Below are 16,835 nucleotides of genomic sequence, written 5' to 3'. Positions count from 1 at the left end.
TTTTGCACGCATTTTGTAACAAACCACCGTCGTCCTTGACGAGATGACGATTATACCTACAAGGGTATAACATTGTTAGTTATTCAAAGTAAGACCAAGCAAGTTATGTCAGCAAAGTGACAATCGATACTCCCAAATTGTTTTAATATATTTAAGGAACCAATAATTTCAATGTATGATTTTGATAAAATTTTTTAAACAATGATAATTCAGTCAAAGCTTTCAGCAATGCATCCAAAAGATTTATCATGCATTATCTTTAGAGAAAGGGAAAAGAAAAGAAAGAAGATAAAAATGGATGGTAGTTATTTTCAGAACCTAGATCCTAATTTTAGAAGGTCTAGAAAGACTGAAATATTTATAGCATTCTGATGAAATATCTTTCAGTTTAAATCACGAGAGTGAATCGCGCAATGCTTGGTTGGTGTCTGTGCAGTTTCTATAAAATATTTTTGTTGAGAATTTTGGATCTTAATAGCCGAAATAATGGTATAAGAACACTAAATTTACACTTAGAATTCATATTAGAATAGTTATATATTTATTTGATAAGCGATTTCAAAGATATTCATCGATACACACTTGCGCGCGTCTCAGCACTTTGAACAGTTTACATTCATCTGTTCTCGAGACGCCGCGCACACACATATTGTACTTCCACACACTGATATTCACGTACAAATATTACTACTACGCATCTAACCTAGTCTAGCACATAAAATTATACATATCTCAATAATTTTAATACAATTTCTCTATCCGCACAAAATAACATGTATATTATTTTATTTATGCTTTTTAATAATATCACGTTCAACCAGCTTGTAGATATTATTTCACTCCTTGGCCCTTAATGAGCGAAAGCACAAAAACAGCCCGGCAATTTACGAAGTGGTTTGGTAGAGTGGCGAAAAAGTGGCTCGACCCATTTCGACGTAGTTATTACAAAGTTAAGGAGTGCACTTGACGCTCTACTGGTGAGAAAGAAATCGCGAGCCAAATAGGCATGAATTGAGAAGATAAATTTCCATCGATTACGCGGTAGGATTTAATGGCAGCCTCATCTATGGAAAAATAGGTCGAAATGAAGGTACGATTCCGCTATAGTTAAAACGTTCCCGCTGACTTACCGAATCGTTCGATAAACGTCATTTACGATCGAGTTCGGTCGCTGACTGTATTTTGTACATTACTTACGCAACAGCTTGCTCGGATTACATGATCGCGCAGGGAAGTGGGATAATGAAAACCCAACGAATCACTCGTTAATGAATACTAATCGACACGAATATTGTCACAGTCAACTTAAAATTGGAAACTTAAAACTTGAATCCCTGACCATGATTGTCCTCTTTTCAAATTATTACAACAAACATGGTGATTATTTCCTGAATAATTATTTTGGTATGAAATTTTGTATTAATTAATTGCTACCTATAACGATCCTCTAATTGTAACGAGTAGACAAATGAGGCGTAAAACGCAATAGTACATTGTACTGTATAAACACTATAAAATATCCCTTTACAGTGTAGAATATTTGTCTTTTGTCCCTGTATGTTTTATGCGGTAGTTTATACGCTATTTTCCTTCATAACGTCTCGTAAAGCTTTAATGTAAAGCGATTTAAATATCCTTTTAATACAAGGGGATCCCATTGAATTCCCTTTAAGCTTGAATCTTAGATGCTCTTATTAAATATTTATTTAAAACCTCCGTTCCAATATCGTATCTCATATATACCGTCTTTTACGACGTAAGAATAAATTAACTCTAAAATTTCTATTTTGTATAAAAGTCTATTTTTTAATCTGAGCGGATGAGAAAATTGTTTTTATTAAACGGTCGTTAATTACTCGTAAAGTAGTTGTGAGTAAATGTAATCAAAAGCATTAGAAGATGTATCGCAGAAGTAATTTATTGGATGAAGAAAATTCCGCTTCCTCTTCACACGAACGACTTTTGAAACGTCGATGAAAACATTCTTTTCCGTATCCCGAGGTAGCAGACCGTTACTCGACATGAATATTCTAATAGCAGCAATTGTCGACTCTTCTTATGGTGGAAAGTTTCTTGTAATCCTCGAGCAAATTGAATGAAACTACCCATTAAAGTCCGTAATAAATGTTACGTTACCAATAGTTTATCTCCGTATACTGATATCCATCTTAGATTTGTTTTGTAGGATCAATTTATTGTAAACGTTCGAACTCGAATTGACTGTCGAATCGCTTTTATTTCGTTGTGTCAATAAAATCGCGATTGGAAGATTCGAAACATATTTTTAATTAATATTTTGAAATTCATCGAATGATCGATGGTTATTAATTAGAATATTCTTCTAGCTAGAGAGAGTTGAAAATATCCTCATCAATCGTGTATTGATCAATCAAAATTGACGAATCTCTAACGTTTTTATTTCAAACTAAAATTTAAATTCGAAGCTTAACAAGTACGTACACTGAATTTTGATTGGTAAAAGGTATCGTGAGAAGTGACGTGTTATTACACGATCAAACAATTTGTAATATTCTATTTTTTCTAACAGGTTTACAACTTTTTTTTTGTTAGAATTTCGATTATCGATAATTGAATTGTTACACCTTTGAAATTCTAGTAATATTGAAAAAAATATTGACCACTCTCGTAAAATGTTAAATATATCTTACTTGGAAAAAAGATCTACATCGGAAAGTTTCTGAATTCCTCTCATAAAATCTTGAAACACCGAATTTCACTTAGCAGCATGAAGCAATTTGCCGCGAAGGAGAGCACAAGAATTTGTGAGATACTTGTTCTAAAAAAAAAAAAAAAAAAAAAAAAAAACGGACTTCCTAATGGAGCTAAGCTTCTGAATACCGATGTTAGCATTCCTGTAACATTTTCTCGATGTCACGCCCAGCACACCGAATTAAATGTAATCTTCTCCTTGTGTATTTTTTTAAAGGCGAAGGAAATCGTATTTTCCGGCGTGAATTCTCCGCCTGCATTGTTCGCGATCCTTTTTTGCAAATTCTTGCACTGACGTATGTTTTCTCTCTGGCTGGATTTATGCGAAACGTTTCCGAAACCCGGCGAAAATCGACTTACTTCTCGAGATTGCGATGGAATTCTCTAATCGCCGTGGGACGAACCTGCTTTGCCAGGATTAAAAATAAACAATTTCGAATGGTACGATTAAACGAAACGGGAGAACGTTCCTCGTGGCTTCTTCTGAAACAACACAGGAACGCAATCTTCTTGAAGGAATTGCTACCAATTCTCTTAGATTTTTAATAATGCATTGCTACACCCTGCATGTTCTTGGCATAGATTTAAGAAAAAGAATTCCAGGCTTTTAGGGAGAGTCGCTCGGTTTGCGGAAAAATACGCTATTGCCAAGATACCTCTAGAGAGTTAAGGGATGCTTATAGAGGAAAATTCACTCCGTGGTGCGTTCTAATAGTTTTAAATTGCGGTTCTATGTCGTTGTGATATATTCCCTTCCTATATGATTTTCTTTTATTTCATTTTATTCCTTTCTTTGTTACTCTCTCTTAATAAATATTATAACGACTACCGTATTTTCGGTATTTTATCCGCCTTTGGATATTACAATATTTTTACTAAAGATTCAGTTTAGTTAGAACATATGGAATATTCAAATTTTTACGCGTTTTTTCCATACTTCATTGAATTCTAGAAAGTAAAGAAAATTGCGATCATATATGTATATAGAAGAGAGAATTCTCAGTTTTTAAATGATATATATTTACAAACATAAACATTGGAAGAGAAGGTGGATTTAGAAGACTGATATAATAAAGTCGGACATTTTTTGTTACAACCTAATAAATGTTTTTGGCAGTTTTCTGATATACATATAGGTTTGTTGGAACTTCGTCCTTTCCTTATTCCAAAGGTAAAAGAGGTTAAAAGATGATGAAAACCACTGTCGATTCGAGCTGCGTATCACTCGCATGCACTCTTTGTCGATTTAACGCGAAGCATGGACAGGCGTGAAGATGGTCGATTGGTCGAGAGTGGCTGTCATGCGCGTTATTACATCTGCTGTGTTTCAAGGAACGAATAGAGAAGTATATCAAAAAGTTTTATCGATTCTTTGTGCTCGTCGTTTCCTGTGATTCTAACATTGGCACTTTGTCTGCTTATCTTCGGAAACCATGACATTTTTTTGACATTATTACACTTTACATTATATAAAGTACCGCTGTCGAACATTGGGAGGAATGTCTTTTTATTAAGAAAAAATGTTCGATGGTGAATATTTTTAAGTTTAAGACAATTTCCAACTGTGCTAATATTAACGAAGCGGCAAGAAAATAATTCCAATGATCTTTCATGAACATTAATTGACGAATCACCAATTACACTGAAGTTGGAAACATGTTTGGCATCATTACAGGAAGGTTTCACAAGTCTACAAGTTTGATTTGATATTATCGATGAAATTTTTATGTTGCACTATATATTGATAGGAAGAAACGTTCGATATTCAACATTGTTTTAATTTAAAACAATATTAAAGTCCGTTAATTATTATCTGTACCAGTGTATTAAATATTGTTTATAGAGTCATCGAAACTTGTAAAATGGCAAAACAGTAATTACGATAGTTATATATGAATATTACTTATAACGAATCACCAATTAAGGAACCTCTCGAGATTATTTAAAATTTTAATTATCAAAGTTATTCCCAGCGGTATATCATTATAGTAAAAAGTTAAACTAGTTAAACGACACGCTCTGTTGGCTGGTTAAACAAAGTTCGTTTTATCGTTTATAGTAGAAAATCACATTGGCCCGTTAATTACTATTAATTCGCAGCACTAACTAAAATAGCTTATATGCTGTAACGCGATTATAATTTCCAAGTAGAGCAGCGTTTTCAGTGAAGGGGAAACAACCGTGAACCGATCAGGCCTTTTTGTTTTATCAGCTAAACTGATTGTCTATCTGCCAAAATGTCGAGCGATTCATCATGGCACCTTCAATTCCACTCGTCGAACCAGTAAAACAAACGCCAATGGCAGGTGTTCGTTTCTTTCTGATCTAATTACCATCTTTTTCCATTTTTTGTTTTTAAAATCCAATTAATGAACATCAGTATTAAATATCATATATAAATTATAGATATTTCTACATTTATGAAATTTCTATATTTATTTATGTAACAGTATTAATATCTTCAGAAATTAATAATAGTAAGTATCATTTATACCAGAAACCACTTATTTTTATGTAACAGTACGAATTTTAAATCGAGAGTTTCAAAACGAACAATTACAAATTTCCGAACTTTCCGTCCTGCCATCGCAATGTCAGTGCGTGTTACGTCAGTTGGACGGTCTCAGCTCGAACATTTAAAAGCCAAGATAAATATTGACAGCAAGGAGAGATGTTAGACTGGATCGTTTGACTTGCTTCTCAACCCTTTGTCGAAACCGTGTTTACACAGGCTAACAGACCATTCTTAATTTCAAACTTCGTCTCACTATCGAGGTGGTTGTGCATCACGTTACATGCAAACATACTAAATCCATAAATCCCTATCGATTCGGTGTCGTGATTTTATCGCGTGATTTTATGATTACAATTTGCTATTGAACGTGAAATGAATTGAGTTTGAAAATTAAGAAGTGTGATGTGCAATTAGTGTTGAATGAAGGTTGAAATTTTTTCATCGAGTAGAAGATAGAGAAAGATGAAGATGCACTGACGTATACATAATTAAGTACTATAAACTTTCGAGTTAAGTGTTATGAACTTCTTAACTAGCCTGTATTAAGGCATTAGGAGGAGCACTATACTTATACCGAACACAGTGTAGATGAGATTCTCTATGGGAGATTTTGAGTTAGTTACGTTTATCGTGTTATGTTTTACTCGACTTATATAATTTAAAATGGAAATCGTATCTCCTGGAAAGTTGAGAATAGAGCCTGCCAACTTATTTTCTTGTGCATAAAATAATCTGGCTTTATATGCAAGGTAAGACACGTAAGTTGTATTATTTTCTTTAAAATGTTGAACAATTTTTTAATGATAGAAAAATTCGATTAAGTTCGAGAAAAATGCCAAGAAATTCTCTTTTCTGATTTGTTAATACGAGAGTAAGATCAAGAAGGAGTAGGGTTAAATTAATTATTCACTCCGTTTCCACGTGACGCGCCTGATACATTACACTCTACCACACGTTTAAACTATCCCTGTATCTCAGTTTCACATTTCCCCACGCACGACGGCTTCCGGATCGATCAATCAAATCGTGAATCTCCACCGAAAGTCTTCGCAAATGGTACCGTTTGACCACGGATTGTTGACCGAGATATTCGAGTCCCTCTCTCTGTTAAACGAGCTCGTGCGATAATGCAATTCATTCTGCATGATATACGATCGAGAGATTAGCCCGATAGGGATTCGAAGAAACCTGACCTGTTATCGCGACCAGCAACGTACCACGCGTCTGACTTATGACGGCTTATACCACTTACGGGTGAATTCTGCGATCAGTAATAACCGGTCTATCATCAATTACAGGTGAGGATTCATCAGGCTTACGATAAGAGAGGCAAACTGCCTTCGACTGGACGAATCAGATACTCGAAATCAGAGGAATCTTGTGACACGCATATAAATTAGTCGATACTGAATCTTCGAAATTGTATATTGTTCTAGAGGAATGTTATCCATCAGAAATTTCTTTGTGTGTTTTGTGTGAAGGTAGTGGGATTTTGAGTAAAAAGTTGAATAGAAGAGTTATGTAGAAATAAATGATCTTTCAGAGTGAATTTGATAACGATGGATAAAAACGAAAGTAATACCGTTAATATCGTTTTACAGAGAATATTTAGTTTTTATTTTAGTGTATGGTTTATTCGAGTCCAAATTTTGCTTATATTTGGTTTATATAATATTAGTATATTATATATTGCTATGCAAGTTTCTACTATTCAGTAAATACGTGTCTGACCAAGAATAGTGCTCATCTGCTCGTTCCTTTGGCCTTTCTATGATATGTATTCCTTCTGACATTTTCGTATGCAATTTATATGTTAATTCACTGTATGCGTATTGCATGCCACTGTATGTTACTCTAACACTGTTTTCTACTACACAGGTTAGTATTAGTCATTTACTCTGGAATATACTTGTATCATATTTTGTAAAAATCTCAACGTTTTCTCCATTTTGCAATAAATTTCTCTCGGCCAATTTTCCAGCAGATCCATCCCCATCAGCGGAATCGGTTCACCAGTAGTGGTTTACGAGGCCTCGATCTCGTTTATCAGTCCGCGTAACAGACGCAGTTTCGCTGGAATCGCGTCGTTTCGCGGTATTATGCCGGCAAAGCGTGCACCGGCGCACGATAACGCAATTAGAGTACCGGCCTCGATGCGTTCGTCATCGTGAACAATTTGCAATTTTCTCACGAGCGTAGTGGCAATCGAGTTAACCGCGCGATTCCCTGTAACTCGATAGAAATTCAGGCACGTAAAACGCAGCCGTTATCATAGCTACGCTGTTCGTAATCGCGATAGCAACTAGTTTCCGACCAAGTTACCAATTATTACGTAAAATTAACGGTTTCATGAAATTCATGAGCCTTTTTCCTGCTTAATTTTGCGCCTGACAGAGTCACGTAGATCCGATAGATCTTACGACAGGATACGTCGACATTTCTTAGATTAGGTTTAGGGTTAGATTTGTGGCGTAGGATCGTGTTCCATTACAACACCAACGAAGGGTTCGTAGCAAAACCAAACCTTTAAAATTTATTTATTTTATTATTGATCCCTCTATTAATTCACTCATTTCTTGAAAACTATGTTGTATCACTTCTTTCGCTAATTCTCCCCATAACGAAGCTTCATGTTTCGAATATTTATGAAAAAATGAATCGATCCATAATGTCTGGAACACCAAACTGTACAACCCAGCCAGCAGTATAACCATGGTTATTGCACCTTCGAAAATGATGCCGTTGCGTTTGGACCTCGTTGTATTAAGACATAAAGCGGAATCTGTAACTCTAGCCCGGTTTAGTACTAAACCACGCCGATACGACGTGGAACGATTTTGACGATTCGCAATCGAGTTGACAGTGTTCGGCTTGCATGGCAGTGCACACAGCGATTTGCTTTAATGCTGCGGTATAAAAGCGGTGGCATTGCCGCGGATATTATCTCACCAATGCCGCCATATGCATAGACTAGACAGAAACAGAGAGAATCCGTTTCAAATAATCACGGTCTGCGTTAATAACGGTGAAATTTGTCGGGCATCTAGCGATTCGAAGAACCATAAAATCGCGGCTTATTGGCCCGGTTCGTTGAGTGGTATGAGGCGGATGAAAATATAGTCGTTCTTCATGAAAATTCATGTCGGTCAACGCGATCGACGATTTTAACGAGCCAGTCGCTCCCATTGTCGTACGGATTTGCAATAAACGTATGGTTCTCCCGTATTTTAGTTATGTCCGAATTATATCGAGTAACTGCGCCTGATTCGCGATTCGTTGGTTCATACACGAAATTTTAGATGTTTCTGACCATTCATTCGTTGCTGGAATATTTTCACGGCATCTGTGTGAAATGCGGATACGCAAGCACGATGATATTGGAAGAAAACGAAAGAATATTAAGATTCGTAAGAATTAAGCTTCATTTTAACTTCTTCATATGGGATCTGATAAATATATTGTTTGTAAATCATTATATTTAATATGATATAACAATTACTTTAGAACTCTAATTACGTACCTATAATAGAAAAGGTATTAGTAACTGCCTAATTTTTTCTACATTCCGAACTCTGTGAATAATTTTGTAATTCACCGCATTTCAGTATAACATAATTTAAATGCATAAGGTTGAGTGGTCAAGCTATTACGTTGCAAGCAATATATAGTTTGTCATAATGTTATAAATATGTCAATTATTTGAAATTTTTTTAAACTATAGAATCTACATGGACAAAAATATTAAGCGAACTTATGGAATTCTCTCTTTCATAACCAAGATATTAAATGAAAAAAGAATTCGATGATATAAATAGATTGAAAAAATGTATAAATGAAGTGTTGTGTTAACACAATGTCTATCCTTCGTAGTTAAAACGAACAACCTATTTAACAGCAGATCGATAGTAATATCGATTATGCCTGTACGTGTCATGAACTATAAGTAGTTAATTTTCCCGTATGTCGACAATGATTTAGATAGGCAGAAAATCAGGGTTGCTTCACGAGGGTTGGAAAGTTGATGGAGAGCTCAATTCCGTTCGACATCCAGTCATTGAAGTTTCATTTACTTACCGGCTCGACAAATTATCGTACTATCAACTATTTATACTTTACCGTGGTATCGTCGCTTCGTATTACTTTTGTGTCGATGGAATTTCACGGTCATTAATCAGATTTAATCATGAGAGGAGGAGGAAAGTAGGCGGGAAACCGGAAAATTAGTTTTCTATCAATTGCTCGATTAATCATCGTTAACTCGTAATTTGGGGTTGGTGCACGACGCGTGCTTAACAGGCGTGTCGATTTCACGCACCTGCGTGACTTCTTTGATTACCCTCGAAAAGCCACGCCGATTAATTTGTCCGCTCAGCTGGCAAACATCACTGCTACTTTGCTTTCTTCTTTTCATTAAATTTATAAAGCATAGGATGTCGCAAACGTTCTTCATTGTGACTTTCCATTCCACACATCTGTTAGTCTTCTTGAAATTTTGTATCGATTTGAGATGAAATATTAATTAAGAAAATAGACAACTGCCAAACTAAAAAGACAAGAGAACTTATGAAATAACTTACTAGAATATTTACAGAAAATATAATATTGTCGATTTGAACTTTCAACTGTTAATTTTCTTGAAATGTACTCTTGTTAACGATTAAATACTAATTGAGAAAATAGACAATCAAAAGTGTTAGAATTACCCGAATAGATTAATTCTCACATGCAACAATTTCTTCAGTAAATAAGCAATCTTCTTGCAATTTGTTTGAGAAATAAAACATACATCCGTGACATAGGAAACGTCGATAAAGGTGTAGTAAAGGGTAGAATGCTAGAATATAGAGCGAGACGAGATCAAGACATTTCTTCCGCTCTGAAAGACAGTCAACGCGTTCCGCTTTCTGAAATGAAACCCCACAGGTGTGTGCAAACGCCACGGGTTTATATCGTATGGCCTTTTTCCACGTTCGTTTGGTGAAGGCAACGTCCACGGATAGATTGTTTACATGCACGCTACAAGGACGTAACATCGAGCCTATTGGATTTTTTATACGCACCTGAACTTCTAAGGCATGGTAAGCAAATATGAGGCCAATCAGTATCACAGTAGACACAGAGATCAGGGTTTTCAGTGCTGTCGAGTAAAACGAGGCCTGCAACATAAAACGTCGTCCTCGTAAATCCCAGTTCCGCCATTTAAACCATACATATCGCCTTTATTCTACTATCTCCTCTCTAAATGTTTTCTAATAAAAGTAGGATATTATTCGGTAGGAAATCTGCAAACGTGGGTTCATATACGTTAATTTCTTTATTAACTGTAATTCTTCGAGCAATTTTTCTCCTTTCCTCTTTTTGAAAAAATATCTGATATGAGAGAGAATTTGTTTCTTAAGAAATAATAAATAAATATTCATATTTTATGCGTAACAGACACAATTTCGTTATTTCTTCACCATAAACAAGAATTATTTTAGCTACCGCGTTACTGGATAAGGTAATATACGCTACAAAGTTGAATTCGTTCAGTTAAGCACTTTGTTGGGAAAGTTTCGAGCGAGTTCGGCAGGTACCAAACTATAGGAAAACTAATTTTTTAATGCAATTTTTACGGCGAACGATATGGTACACGCGACTATTTGACATCGCGCCCATGTTCTGCCAATAATTCGCAGAAATTTTGTGCAAGCACAGATTCATGCGATTATAAAAGGGGAAAAAAGGCGAAATGGTCGTCGGAAAAAATTCATGCTGTCAATGACACGACGATAAGAGAAATAGCTACCACGTAGTATGTGTTTTCCTGAGTGTCGTGATGTTTGCTATAAATCTTGCAAATAGGAATCATAAAATAAAAGAGAAAGTTCCAAGACAAAAATGTAATTAGAAGTATAATTCCTTTATACATATCTTTTTTTAACTCTGTTATTCTATCATTTATATTTTATATTTTAATCATTGCTTTTAAGTGAGTTTCTGTAGAATGTCAACTTTAAGTTATTTCTCTCTCAAAAGTGTTTCACTTATATTATCATAATTTCTAGACCCTAAGTAAGACAACTGTCAATGTCAAATATTTTAATTTCAGATAAAACATCGTCAAACAAAATGTATTTAAATATATGTTTTGTAAAGTTCAATCCAATTACCATACTTCCATCTCAACAGGTTCGATCAATCCTCATCGTCTGTATTTCCTAGGACGTCGAACGAGAAAATTCTTCGCAAAAGAATTAATTGCAGCTCCGACGTTCGCCGTACAGCCGGAAAAAGAAAACACGCGCTCAAGCACGGGATACTGAAATATTTATGCGTTTGCGTAAAGTTGCTTATTGCTCGTAAAAGTCAAACAGGGACTGTGTTTTTTTTAAAGGTGACATTAAACTCTTCCGACTGCAAGGCATGTGACATTTAGAGAGAGAAAAATGGTGAAAAAAGAAAATTCCATCCTTCCGGTTCATCTTTTCCGAAACGTCTTCCGAGTAGTGCGAAAAAGGACATGCTAACATAGCATGGAATTTCATGAATAATATTTTCCTCCTGCTATTTGTTCCTCTCAGAATCTCCCACTTCTAACTCATATTAAGGAAAAATATGATTCTCTCTTTAAGGAAGATTGTCTCTGGTATGTTATATCGTTTTAAAAACAGTGATTTTAATGAATTGTTTCTTTTAAATTGAACGCCTTTCTATTAAATATTTTATAGTGTTTATGTATAATTTCTGTATTTATGGTCCACACATCTTTGTTCTTCATTTATAGCCCCGATGGATCTTCTATGTTACGATTTCAGCGCAATAATAAATCAGAATATTATTCAGCGAAATTTCCGCGTTTAGGAAGTTATCGTACGTTACCGAACATGTACGCGTGACATCATTCAACGTTCCGCGGTATAATATTGTAGTTCGTGTGTGTCATTTGCATGCTATTTGTGCCTTCTATTTATAAAATTGCATTTGCATAGATGCGATTATCGCCAGTACGCGTTGTTTAAATCGTGAAATTCGATGTTTCGTGTTATTTTTATAATCAACTGGCAGGTAACGAGGATACAAAGTTTAATTCTCATAAATATGTACGTAGATATTCGTTCACTTTCATTCTCGATTACATGGTGAAACTGATTCAGTATGTTTCACGAAGGTAAATTGCTCCCAGCTTTTATTTGTTTCAACTTCGAACTTTCATCCTATAATCGTTACAGAGAGAAGATATTACAAAATAAATAATTAGATTTAACAATTATTTCGTATGATCTGTTTTATGAAAATTTCCAATAATTTAATAAGCAATTTTCTCATAAATCAGAGTTAAATTTCGTTTATATTGCCTTTACGATGCGATTTCCTTATGAAAATACGAATACATTTAATTAACTCGAAAAATCTATACAAATCCAGAAGAAAATTCAAGCTCTATCCATTTTTATATCTTATTTCAGTGGTATTCAAACAATGTTATTTTATTATTGAATATTTTTATTATTCAAAAATTTATTTTCAATGTCAACGTACCTACGCTGTCGCATCAATTATAAGTAATTACGTAGCGGGCCAATTTTTGCTGAACTTAAAACAAGCAGATTATTTATTAGTAGACCGCGAATTTTTATGCATTTACGAAAAATTTGAAGATACAAAAGTGATTTGGTTTCTATCGGTTCCACGTGGTTCTATTTAACGCAAAATTACGTCTCGCCAATTTTTTCGGCGACCACAGAGATCAGTCGCAGTTCGACTTTACATTTTTGATTTAATTACTGAGAGAATACTTGGCTTGAAGTGCTTCGAGTGACTCGAGAGCTCTTTATTCAAGACCTTACGATCCTCGTCATTCCTACGTTTTAGGACTCTCCACGTCCTTCGATTTTTACTGTGAATCGATAGCTTCAAATGGGCCATTTTGTATCATTCACAGAGAAGATTTGTAAAGTTTAACAGAGTATGACTGCACTGCCGCTCAAATGTCTTAGGAGAGTTATTATTTGCTTAAAAACTGAGAAAAGTAATCGTTAAAAATATGAAGAAATATCAGTCAACTTGATGCTTTGTATGACAGAAAAGCTACTTAACATGTTTAATGAATAAGATAGATAGAGACAACCATCTCAGCCAAGGTTCAACATTTCTTGAATATATGAGGTTTAACATTGCTTCATTAAAAAAAAAAGAACCCCATTTTATTGAAGAATCTCGAATGTTTCTGTTTAATTCTCTTCAATATTTGTCCGAACATTTCATTATTTTATGAGAACTCATAATACGATCTGATTAAAGCGACACTTTTTAATACTTTCAAACATCAGGATATAAAGGCATTACGTTTGTAATAACTTGATATAAATAACGATTATCAAGGAACTCGTATAAGCAAATGTTAAAATTTTGAACCGCAATAATTCGAAGATGCAGGATCATCAATAATAATGTAATTTAATTGGTTCACGAAGCCCTAAATAGCCAGATTCAGGTTTCGTGGTAGCGATATTGTGGCTGCTGTAATAATAGGCAGTCAGTTAATTAGTTAGTTACATATAAGAGGAATATAAATTAGCCGCAGCGCGGAAATACGTTTCCGCTAGCCGTGTCCGATGATGAAGACGTCACTCTTTGATAAGATATTGATATTGAAATTAACGAAAACTGACGCGTACTGAATGAAACTTAATCAGCAAGGAAGACTGGGCCAAGTTTCATCTCCGCTGCATGGTGTACTGTGTTTTCATTCATATTAAAATTAACTTTCGATGCTTTAAACTGGCGATATTCAGAATTAAAAGAATTTTTTGAAATGTGATTACAAAATGACAGGTATCAAATTCTTTATTTTTGAAAATATACTTAAAAATACGCAGTTACTTTTCGTAAAATTATTCCATTTCCAACTAAAGTTTCATGATCTTCTGATTTTTTAACTTGACAAATTTTTATTTATCTCTTATAGTAAACGAAATTCCTTGTTAGAATACTATGTTTAACATATGGTACAACTTGTTCAAATTAATACTATCTTCCTTCGAACAATTCACCTTCATCAAAGGAAAGCAATTTACTAAATCTAAGAAAGTCACGCCTCTAATAGCGTAGGAAGATTTGATAAATAATAAAAGTTTGTGTCGAACAAATTTTATTGAATGTCAGTTTTCGCTTGTGAACAGGTTCGCTAATATCGTTAGGAAACTAGAGAACCTGGTCGGACCAATAAATTCGCCTGGTGGCAATGGGGCCAAAAGCTGTTATCGCGATCACTCTGGTCATCGATCGAAATCGTTCACGACATCGGCCGAACGGTCAGTTGTCTTTAAGAGGTGCTAACCCTCAATTGGATCATCGACATCGCGCATCCACGGCAAATCGCTTTGGCCCCGTTCGCCTCTGTGAATCAACTGTAACGAAACTAAAATGGATTAACGGCTGTATCTATATATTCTGTTTTATCATATACATAGTTCTCTTATAATGTCTCTAGTAATAATCAATCATAATTTCTTCCTCAATAAGCAAAGAAAAATCCAGTTATAGAGAGCTAAAGATAAATATTTTTATTATATTAAGCAGTGCACTCCCGTTAAAAACTCTTCGCATTTATTTTTAATAAAGTTTCAATATTTAACGTAGACTAAGAACTTTAAATACAAAGACAGACTTTAATAAAATTGTTAACACATCAACTAGCTTCTTTATCGCATACAGTGTTAAACTTTTTTTAACTTCACTTTCTTTAACTTTTTAACTAACCCTTAGCTATTTTTCACTTTGCACGTAGTTTCCGCTATTATTTTGCTATTCGCCTGTATTTCGCTTTTATATAATATTAATATCTACTGTGAGATTTTCGAGCGGAAGTGTACCTGTTCATTAGAGCCATTCATGAACGAGTAGAAGCGTTCAAGAACCTAAAGTATCACCGACTGATCGGAAATCGAGTCACCAACTTCTGAGAATCGCGTTTCGGCGACTGATGCGCATGATCAGCATTCTCCTGTTAACAATCCAATTTATCAGAGAGTCGGTTCATCGAATTGCCATTCGAGGGACGATTGTTGTCGATGTTCCAGGTGTTCCTCATAGAAATCCACCTTAAAGTAAATTTACTCATTCATCCATGAACGAGGAACTACGATGTCATGTTGCACGAAAACGAATAGAACCACGATTTTTGGACGGCGACCAAACGTTCGCTTTTCCGCTCGTTTCGTTTGTCGATAACGCCGAGAAACGTAATCCGGAGCGTGCAGAAATCTGTCACGATGCACTTTTCTGTAGTGGATTGCCGCGAAGGCAGATTATCGATTGATCCGGTGAGACGAACCCTTTGTCGTTTGATAATTTGTTTTGCCACATTATATTCTTGCCGAAGAGGAAATTATTTTTCGCCAATTGAAACGGTTTTGGTTTGGTCATTGTTTGTTAAAAGTATAAGAAATTATTGCCAAAAAGAAAATTATTTTTCGCTGACCGAGGTGATTTTGATTTAGTCATTGTTTGTAAAAGATGTGAGGTCTCTCTATAAGTATTTAGTGTATGAGATTTGTGTTATCAGCACATTGGAAAAGGAAAAGAGTTAAATCTTTTGGCTATCGTAAAAACAGGATTTGTATTATTTGGTCGTTATAAGAGAAAAGAGGCTAAGTCTTTTATAAGGAATTAAGCCTTCCAAGAAAATTTACTGAGCGAACGGAGAAATAGAAAGAATATTCGATCTATCTATTCTAAGAAACAGTTATAAGATATCGAAAGGTAGGAATAATATTTAAAAAGTATAAAAATTAGTTACTTAATTCAATTTAGAAACTTCCTTGAAAGTTCATTTTTCTTCATTATTTGCCATTTAGTTAGTTTCTCGAACGAAAATAATATCTACGCTTATATTAAACCAGAATTCGATTTACTTCGATCGCGAACTTAATTACGTATGAAATGTGAAGTGATGCCTGACATGGTCCGTGCAAACCACCAAATACAGTCTCTAATTTCTATCAAAGCCTTGATAAACGACTAATTTTGCGCGAAACACACACTAATCTAAATCTCTCAGATACAACGCGTAGCATCGATAAAATCATATCGCGATACCGGTCGTGAGGCATCGAATTTATTCGAAAAAAATCAGCCAATACTTAATCGGACTGCGATCATACTGACACGGCATCCCTCGTGTAAATCAATCTTAAATTTCATTCGTTCAACCGATAATAGGATTTGAATCCCCCTACGATTTCATCCCTCTCGAGTCGTTTCATCAACGCCACGTACATTCTATTTTCTGTCCACGATGAAACTGCATGTGGATTCTACACAAATGTATAAAATCTCGTACTATTCTATTTTTTTCTAGTTAATGCAGAAATAAAAATATAGATATATGAAAATCTTCTACAATACGATTCAACAGCACAAAGGGTCTCTCGTCTCCCGATGCTACCAACTGCTGTCTCTTGCATGGATCTTACGTAATATATACTTACACCCACACGTTCTGTTTTTCCGTATTTTACAACCACTTGTATTCAATTCAGACAACCTACGCAACGTTCTCACATAAGACATACAGACGTGTGAAAACGGCGCTATGTACATACCG

General features: G+C 34.9%; 1 protein-coding gene across 6 annotated transcripts in view; it reads right to left on the bottom strand.

Annotated features, from left to right (window-relative positions):
- Positions 1–16,835, bottom strand: part of LOC126863720 (small conductance calcium-activated potassium channel protein) — a 235,982-nt gene that overhangs the window by 31,395 nt on the left and 187,752 nt on the right. For all 6 annotated transcript variants that reach the window (XM_050614155.1, XM_050614156.1, XM_050614157.1 and 3 more), the window contains one exon: positions 10,306–10,401. In XM_050614155.1, coding sequence (XP_050470112.1) covers positions 10,306–10,401 — 96 coding nt within the window. The remainder of the gene's footprint in view (positions 1–10,305; positions 10,402–16,835) is intronic.

This window comes from Bombus huntii, chromosome 3 (genome assembly GCF_024542735.1).
Source record: "Bombus huntii isolate Logan2020A chromosome 3, iyBomHunt1.1, whole genome shotgun sequence".
NCBI lineage: Eukaryota > Metazoa > Arthropoda > Insecta > Hymenoptera > Apidae > Bombus > Bombus huntii.
The sequence above is the reverse complement of the archived record's forward strand: the minus strand, read 5'-3'. Positions and strand labels throughout refer to the sequence as shown.